The 9751-nt window shown below is 41.1% G+C and overlaps 1 protein-coding gene across 5 annotated transcripts in view; it reads right to left on the bottom strand.

The window, feature by feature from the left end:
• Positions 1-403: 403 nt before the first annotated feature.
• Positions 404-9751, bottom strand: part of LOC116699144 (phosphatidylinositol 4-phosphate 5-kinase type-1 gamma) — a 26557-nt gene continuing 17209 nt past the window's right edge. Inside the window, exons 13-18 of one of the 5 annotated variants that reach the window (XM_032531556.1) lie at positions 6102-6258; positions 5921-5989; positions 4226-4775; positions 3192-3266; positions 2044-2127; positions 404-1440 (exon numbers count right to left, since the gene is read on the bottom strand). In XM_032531556.1, coding sequence (XP_032387447.1) covers positions 1438-1440; positions 2044-2127; positions 3192-3266; positions 4226-4775; positions 5921-5989; positions 6102-6258 — 938 coding nt within the window. In that variant the 3' untranslated portion in view covers positions 404-1437. Of the gene's footprint in view, positions 1441-2043; positions 2131-3191; positions 3267-4225; positions 4776-5920; positions 5990-6101; positions 6259-9751 lie in introns of all 5 variants that reach the window. The other 4 variants (XM_032531559.1, XM_032531555.1, XM_032531558.1 and 1 more) reach the window with 4 other exon arrangements.

Raw genomic sequence — 9751 nt, forward strand, 5'->3', positions numbered from 1 at the left:
GCGTAAAGGCATTCTCCTTTTTAGCTGTTTGGTGAATATTTCATAAAGAAACATTAGAAATGCACCCCAAAAATGTTGTACCCAATATAATTTTTATTTTATTTTACACAGTGATCAGCTACAAACTTAACTCAGCAGACTCCTATAACACAGTATTATGTAACAACAGTGCTTATCCACACAGTCAGGAAGGCCAATCATGGCCAATCTGGTTGGAATGAGCACGACCATGTATGGAAGAAGGGAGGTACTGTCTGTAACAACAGCTGATTTATTTTCTTACCACACTATGTAGGATATCTGAGCTTATTTCAGTTTAGACGACTTTGCTTAATTAAATCATGTATTTCCTTTTCTCACACAGCCAACGTGCTTATAGCTGGTACGGACTTTCATTGCAACAACGATTTGACAAATAGGCAGGACAGAAAACATGTCTCCCAATCACACAGCAATACGCATGCACACACATGCACACACAGAGAAATAAGACATACATGCATGTGCTTAGACACACGCACCTTATCTACAATTTACAAAAGGTCTTTTTATATTTTTTTCCCTTTCTTCTCTTTTTAACTCTTGGTTCTTAATCCTGAAAATGTGTAATGAATGGCTGCTCTCTGCTTCACAGATTTGTTATTTACTCACAATAAAATACTCTGCATGTTAATATATATTGTTTTGAAATGTGATGGAAATATCAAAAAACAGTTATGAAAATGAGGGTTGTCAATAAGGCATTTAGAACACAACCATTCATGGTCAGATCAGAGTTTCTCGAGTGGACCGGCGCCACGCCACGCCGCTGGAAAACAGCGCTGTGCACACACTGCACACACACACACACACACGCACACACACACATACCATTACCTGTGTTGGAGTGTTTTAAACAATAACTGATGACACTTTTACACTGATAAAGTGCTAAAATAAAACGATGTGGCATCGCCATGCCCCTAGTGAAAGATAAATGCATGAATTCCTTATGATGTAATTATGCTATGTTAGTCAAAAAACAAAAACAAAAAAACATGTACGAGCATATTGCATATCCAGAGCCGGCAGTAGGGCTGCAACTAAACCTGCCTCAACCGCCACCATTCACAGTGCCACTCGGCTGATTGTACCACGGGACCGGACTTCATTTCTCTGATTGATGTAAGTCAGATTGTCCAGGAATTGATCCATTATGATTTTTTTTTTTTTTTTTTTTTGCATAATATTTTGATAGTTGTCTGAAGTCAAGTGTCTGCGTGAATGCATTGTTGAAATACTTGAACGCCGTGCGAAGCGTCACAAGCTCGCCACATGCAGCCTGGGCAGCCAGCACTCATCCTCATAGCGTCCTGGTGGCTTTGTTATTAGACCCTCACAGAGTCTGTATAGGGGGACAGCTTCTGGCTCCACCCGTCACTGCTGCTTCACTCGGAGTTACTGCAAGAGCACAGAGACAAGCAGAGAGGGAGAGAAATAGAATCAGAATCAGCTTTATTGACCAGGTATGAAGACACATACGAGGAATTTTCCTTTGGAGCATCGTTGCTCACACTGTGCTTACACATTCAAAACATACAAATAACCCAAAAATATATACACACTAATGTAGACAAACTACTATATACATACTCTAAACAGAAACAATGTAGAGAGATGAGTGCAATGAAGAGTCCAATAAAAGTTATTTAAATGTGGAACATAGTGCAAAGGGTACTGGGATAAATAGTATTACGTTATTATATTATAATATGAACAGTATGAACATTATGAACAGTTCTGAAATAGGAAATGAGAATGATGAATAAAATAATGAATAATAAGTGAGATATGAGAATGAGAATGATGAATAAATACTAAATAAATTGAATAATAGTGGAACCAGTAAACAGGTGTTGTAGAGACAGTGTTACTGGGTTATTGGCCAGAACTGGACCTGACACTGTGGGTCAGTAGTCAGCTGTTCATCAGAGAGATGGCAAAGTAGGAGGAACACTAACAGGAGAAAACAGAGAATTAATGGGAAATGATGAATCCACTTACTGTCTCACTCTCCCCATCGGAGCCCCTTCTGGACGTGGAGCTGTAGTGCAGAGGAGAGTACACCCAGCCCCGGTCCTCCTGAGTCTGCTGTTATCCAACACAGCCAGCAGAGGGCAGCGGAGGAAGAGGAGGAAAATGAGAAGGGAGTTGGGGAGAGATACATGTTCAAAGACATGCGCCAGACACCGACTGGTTTTAAGCTGCCGGGTGCAATTTGGCATGTTGGGGGCACCAAGATGCATATTTTGTGCTCACGGCCACTTTATGATTGCTTTTTGTTACAGTTTAGAGAACAATTTGCTCAGGAAATTCGACCGATTGACAGTCTCAGAATGGGATGATATAATCTAACTGTACTACTACTATTATCCTTGGGTCTTTAAAGTCAAATTGCATTAAAATGTCACTTTAAAGACCCCAAAATCATATTTTCTCAATCGGCTTCTCATTATAACAGATGGGATCCTCAATAAACACACTTTTCGGTCAAAGCCATGTTGGTTATTTTACAAACTTTATTTATGTTTTTGCCTTGCCAGCGGTTTGAAGTGGGCTGAATTGAGAACAGGTGATGTCACACACCTCTGTGCGTTAATCCAAGTTCATGAACATTTCAAATCAAATCTGATAGCTCGCGGGTGGTGGTCCACGTTGCCCATCTGATCAAACCACACCAACTCAGTCCCGATGAAGCTGATATGTTTTGACGGTAAAACGCAGCAGGCCACTTCTAATGTCAGAAAGGGAGATTTCACTCTAGCCAAGCACTGACAACACTACCCAGCTCCTCTGTGCCACCCGGAGTGCTACAGGGCAGAAGCTTAAGGGATCACTAAAAGCACAAAGCCAATACAAGCTAGCTGCAGGTCCAAGAGCATTTAAATTACTGTAATTACAAGTACAGTTACGTAAAGATGCATGCTCCTTTTCATTTAAATGCACAAAATTGGCCTTTCAGAAGCTGCAGTTATTATGCAAAGTATTTTTTGCAGACTTTAGAACTAAATAAGCCATGTGAAATACACCGTATCTTTACTTTGAAGTACTTCTGAAGATCCGTAAGCAGCTGTGCTTGTGACAGTCCCAATGCAACTGCAATGCAATGGCACGTGGAACTAATGACTCTAACTACTTAGGCGGCGACTTACATTGTAACTCGAGCTAGAGTTTAGCTTACGACGGCCAAGAACTGGAGAGTACACCCAATATCTGCCATCTGCATACTGATGGATAGACGGACACACAGACGCATATGAACACACAAATGTATATTACGTGTGCACAGGAAAATAAAGGGAACTGAATGAATTATGACACAGTTGAGGAGAAGGATGAGGGAAGATGTGAGATGAGAGAAGCTATGATTGATGAGAGAAAGGAGAGAAGGTGGAAGATTGAAAATGAATGCTGTGAGGTTAAAAATATTCCAAGAAAGAGAAAGAATTATGGAGAGCTGTGCATGACACTGACAGGACGAGTGACTGCAGATGGACAGATATGAATACATCATGCAGTGCAGTAGGGACAACTCCAGTGTTTTGCCAATTCAGTACATTCAAAAGCATGGGCTTTGACTGGTGGCAGCCTCTTGCTTTGGAAAAAAAAAAGCATTTTGGACAGCGTGAGCAACTCCATGGTACGTGCACACTGCAACACACGCACAATCTTAGACAGAGCACCGAGGAGAGATTAGCCTTAAAATCTAATATGATATCATTATGTATTTTTAAGTTTCGTTCCTCTGGAGTGTTTTAACCCTTGTATAGTATTCGGGTCATTTCAAATTTTTACAAGAAGAAAAATGGTACAAGTTACATTTTTTCTACCTGAAATTCAACGGCCTTACCTTATTTTCTATGATGAATATGTATTCCTGATTCAATTCAGAACACTATTCTGGATATGACCACTTATGTTGTTTCCATAGTGGATTTTTACCATGAATTATGACCTTATGACAAAAAACGAACCCCACTTCCATTTTTAATTGCTGACTGATTACATTCCCTACACGTATGTTATCTCAATTGTTTGAAATTGAGATAAAGACAATATTTGTTAATGGATTATGTATCCCTTCTAACTCCGAGGAGATGCTACTTTGAAATCTTGCTAGTTGTTCAACAGTACCAACCCTGCCTTTAGAAAACCAAAGCATAAATACATAATAATAGGGACTTACAAAGTAGATGTCAGACACCTGCACCTCCCCGTCCAATGAGTTGTGGCTGCTGGACACAGACAGCTGATTGCACGACGTACGTGGCGCCTGCCGAGGCACCTGGGGGCTTGGAGGTTGGGAGGAGGGAGGGGTCGAGGGCAGGTTGTGAGAGGAGGGAGAGGTGGAGGAGTGAGATGTCGCAGGGCGGATGGGAGTAAATGCCGAGTCAGGTGGGAGGGTGGAGGGGTTCGGAGCGAGAAGCGGGGATTGGGCAGCTGAACAAGAGGTTGGAGGAGAAAGAGCGGGCGAGTGAGAAGGGGCAGAAGAGGTGAGCGGTTTGGTGGATGGACGGATGGCGGAAGCAGGAGAGGGAGATGACTGGTCAGCTGATTGGCCAGCGGGGGAGGGAGTCACAAAGGAAGGAGGAAGGGTGGAGGAGGAATATGTTGAAGATGGACTAATACAGGCAGGGGTGGGTGAAGCAGCGGCTTGGGGCTGACGATCAGGTGACACGTGGCCGGGAGAGGTGCTTTCTGTCATCTCCGTGAGCTCTGTGCTCTGCGGGATTTTACTGGGTAAAGAGACAAAGAACAGAGTTAAAGGGCTGTTACAAACGCAGATATGGATAATGTACAGACATGGTATTGCTGCATACTAGGGCTGGGTTCAAATAACCGATTCTCTAATTAAAATCAATCGTTCAAAAATCAAAAAATCCAGAAATCACTCTTTCAATATATGCTTTTTCACCATGGATGTATGAGTAAAATTCTTAATGTAAATATCAGTGCTGTCAGTTAAACGTGTTATTAACGGCGTTAACACAAATCCATTTTAAAAACTTAATCTTTTTATCCCAAGATTAACGCTCTTTTTGGCGAAGCAAACTTTGTGGTTTTTAACTACAACACCACACCGAAACTAGCTAGACCGGAAACGCGATTTGATTGGATGGCGAGCATGAGACGCCAAAATGGACGCCAATGAGATTCTGAATGGAAAGCTTACTTTTTAAAAGACAAGATAATAACTTGCACGCAAATATTCTTATCTTGTACACACATTGTGCAAACAAGTTATCTACTGGTACCTTTTGTGGATAAGATAATAACTGCTCTGCACAAGTTAACAATTTGTGATAAAAGCATGTTTGGGGCTCCATATCATGATTATTGGTGAATTATTTGTTTCTTGCTCTAACGCTGCAGTAGGCTATATGCTGGGGGGGGGGGGGGTCTTGAACACTACAGTAGGTTGTCAGATCATGTTGTTCTCAATAAAGAAACATTTGCACAAAGCACGCTGATCCACTTTTCCATGTTATAAGATAAGATCAGCACATTAAAATGAGAAAAAATAACAATGGGAAATAATAATGGGACAAAAATAAATCAAGGGACATTTAGAATAGATAAAAAAGGGGTGATTAATTGCGAGTTAACTATGACATTAATGCAATTTTAATCGTTTGACAGCACTAGTAAACATCAACCTGGTGCATTATAAAAAAAAAAATATTTAAGTGTTGCTTCTTGCTTGTGCAGCACAAGTTCTCTGAGAATCAATTATATATCCAAGAAAAACTGGAAGTTGTAACTGAAAATTCCCAAATTGATATTGAATCGGAAATGTAATCAAATCGGGCCGTTGTGAATCGAAATCGAATCGATTTGGGAAATCCTTGGCGATAACTAGCCATGCTGTATACGCGTGTACCTGAGCTCCACCTCCACTGTAATGGTGTCCTGCTTTTCCCCATGAACCTCAACTACCTCTCTCTGGGACCTGAAAGTACACAAGAAGAAACACGGTGAGATATCGGCACACACAGCTCATTGCTTTCACAGAACATCCTCATTATAGATACATTGTTGCATATTCATGCAGTTGCTCTCACCTGGCCACACTCGGAGAAAGCATTTGTCTCCTGTAGCGTGGGTGCTCCGGTGTATCAAAGGGGGTGGTGGGTAAGGAGTTGTTGGAGGAGAGCGTGGTGGCGATGGAAGCTGTCGTAGCGTCTTCGAAGGAAGGAGGGGTGCATGGGGGCTCTCTCGCTGATATACACAATAAACCGAGAAATATGAAAAGAGATGTGAAATAAGAAACGGAATGGATTTGCTTTCACAAAGTCTGATATAATCAGATTAAACTGTGCAAGTTCACTGCCATCTATCTGTACAACACTACAGCTCTGTACTGCAGTCGAAGCCGTCCATGTGATCAGGACTTATATACTCAGTGGGACATTTACATGGTTGGGATTACTTGCATAACTTCTACTTCATATGCTTACATTCTGTTAATTTGAGCAGTAAATAACGCATGGTATTACACCTGACATGCTTTGCTAAAGTATCTGTCAATGAATACCTAGTCTTGATTCTGTTGCCATTGCTCCTTTACTGCTGCTGCACTTCGATCCCCCCCCCAGGGATCAATAAAGGCTCACTTAGTTTCATTGAAAGAGAAAATAGAGCCCCTCAGCTGCCGACAATTGAAGCTAATAGTGTGCAAAGTTCAGAAAGACACCATGTAATGAGGGGAACCCGGCACTCACAAGTTCACTCTTTATTTCCTCCTATTTTATTCAAGCAGCAACACATCACTAGCTTGGATTATTGATTGACAAATTACATTTTCCATCTACCTGTCTCAACCTCTTCATTTATGTTATTGGCACTTTGTTGTAGAAACTGGAGATAACGTCACAAAGTTGGAATAAATAAGTATGTTTGTTACAAAAGTTAAGTAAGTAATCAATAAGTAGGTCACTAGGTTGCAAAATGACCCATGGTTTTGGACTAGACTTACCCAACATACTGAATAACAGTCCTATGTTATTGTGATCCTCTCCAACTACCAACCCCATGCACATACATACACATAATGAAGCACACATTCATACATACATACGTTATGCACGCGTGTACAAGTGAAGTATAAATGTATTCACAACTGAAGTATGCATATGTGCAAGTGTTTACTACCAGTATCTATGTATGTGCAAGTAAAGTACATACAATGGATATAAATAGTCTACACACCCCCGTTAAAATTCAAGGTTTTTGTGATGTAAAACAATTGGATAAAGATGAATCATGTCAGAACTTTTTCCACCTTTAATGTAACCTATAACGTGAACAATTCAATTGGAAAACAAACTGAAATCTTTGAGGGGGGAAAAATAAAAAAATAAAACATTTACAATAACCTGGTTGCACCCTTAAACTAATACTTTGTTAAAGCACCTTTTGATTTTATGACAGCACCCAGTCTTTTTGGGTAGGAGTCTATTAACATGGCACATCTTGACGTGGTAGTATTTGCCCACTCTTTGCAAAAGTGCTCCAAATGTGTGATATCGCGAGGACATCTCCTGTGCGCAGCCCTCTTAAGATCAGCCCACACACTGGATCCAGGTCCGGGATCTGGCCGGGCCAGTCCAAAACCTTCATCTTCTTTTGGTGAAGCCATGCTTTTGTGGATTTGGATGTGTGCTTTGGGTCGTTTGGGTCCTCTTCATCTTCAGCTTTCTAACGGAAGCCAGAAGGTTTGGTGCCAAAATTGCCTGGTATTTGGAACTGTTCATAACTCCCTCCACCCTGACTAAGGCCCCGGTTCCAGCTGAAGAAAAACAGCCCCAAAGCATGTTTTTGCGCCAAACATATCTTTTGGAATTATGGCCAAAATGTTCATCCTTGGTTTCAACACTTGCTTTTGGGAGACTTGAGGTTTGTTTTTTAGCAAACTTCCGCCGGGCATAGATGTTTTTCTTCTTCTTCTAAGTAAAGGCTTTCGTCTTGCCCCCCTACCCCAAAGCCCATTCATAGGAAGAATACAGGAGATTGTTGTCACATGTAGCACAGAGCCAGTACTTGCCAGAAATCCCCGCAGCTTTTTTTTATGTGGTTTTTTGGACGTCTTTTCATCAATTTTGGAGGGACGTCCAGTTCTTGGCAATGTCTCTGTTGTGCCATATTTTCTCCACTTGATGATGACCGTCTTCACTGGGTTCCATGGTATATTTAATGCTTTGGAAATCGTTTTGCACCCTTCTCCTGACTGATATCTTTCAACAGTGAGATCCCTTGTTTGGAAGCTCTCTGCGGACCATGGCTTTTGCTCTGAGATGCAGCTAAGAAAATGTCAGAAAAATCCTCCTGGAACAGCTGAACTTTATTTATGATTAATCAGAGTCACTTTAAATGACGGCAGGTGTGTAACGACTTCTATTTAACACGAGTTTGAATGTGATTGGTTAATTCACCACATATAAAACACAGCCACATCCCCAGTTATGAGACGGCGTGCACACTTATGCAACCAGGTTATTGTAAGGTTTTCATTTTTTCAATCTCGAAGATTTCAGTTTGTTTTCCAATTGAATTGTTCACATTATAGGTCACATTAAAGTGGAAAAATTCTGATATGATTTATCATTGTTACAAAAACCTTGTAATTTAACAAGGGTGTGTAGACTTTTTATATCCACTGTATGTACTGTTAGGGGAAGTGAAGCATTTAATTCAGACCTAGGGGGCCTCTCATAACGGACCCTACGTGCACCTCCACAGAAATATAACAACACGTCTGCAACAACGTGATTGGTCCGCTTAGCGAGGTTTGGTGGCGTCATATTTCCCTCTACTCATTCCTAGGCTTTCTTCTCCGTGAACAACATGAAATCAAGGCGAGGGCTAACTTTTGCTGCTACAGTTTTCCGACAGCTAAGCATAAGGGAAAACATTTTGTTTCTCCGTCTCCGCTGTACTCGCCCCGAAGTTAATTCCCGTCATTCTCTCACTCACTCTACCACACACTCCTCACGCATCCACTGCTTTTCTAAAAGTAGCTAAGTCTCCGTCCACTTATCAATCGAATTATCTGAAGTTGGGTAAAAAAACTCACGCGAATAAAGCTGGTGAAAGTGTGTTTCTATCCAACGGCTTCAAAGCCGATAAAAACATGTGGTGACGATGTCACATGGTGTTTTGCGATCAAATTGGCATATCAAATTGATTTTAGACATTTTTAGCTGTTCATTTTCGCACTGAATCGCATTCAAGCAAACACTTGCGAACAAAATGGATATAATAGTGCTTATGTTCCAGCTGATAGCGACATATCAAGCTATAATAAGAAGAAAAAAGACACTATCAACACATCGCTATGACGATGCCGATGCAAGTTGTCTTTTATTGTCGCTGCGAGACTCTGTTTTGAGACATTTTGACTTTCTGAGCGTCTTCCATTGACTCCGCAGGACGTCCCGCGGCTTGTCCTAACCTTTGTTGGACATTTCCTTCACAAGTTCCTGATTAATCAAATTCAGAAAGTCTCTTGTCTCCTCGCCCGTCCACTTCCATCTGTCTCTGTGTGCAGACAGAGTGGAAATACTGGCGGAAATTAACTAAAACTTCTTCTTCTTAGTTTTGTGGCGGGTTGCAACCAGAAAATGACCTAAAACTTAATCGCAATTCATTATTTATTCGTCTATCGTTTATCAAATAAGCCTTATATCGATCAAGATAAAATCTGATGAGACCG

This window comes from Etheostoma spectabile, chromosome 12 (assembly GCF_008692095.1).
Source record: "Etheostoma spectabile isolate EspeVRDwgs_2016 chromosome 12, UIUC_Espe_1.0, whole genome shotgun sequence".
Lineage (NCBI taxonomy): Eukaryota > Metazoa > Chordata > Actinopteri > Perciformes > Percidae > Etheostoma > Etheostoma spectabile.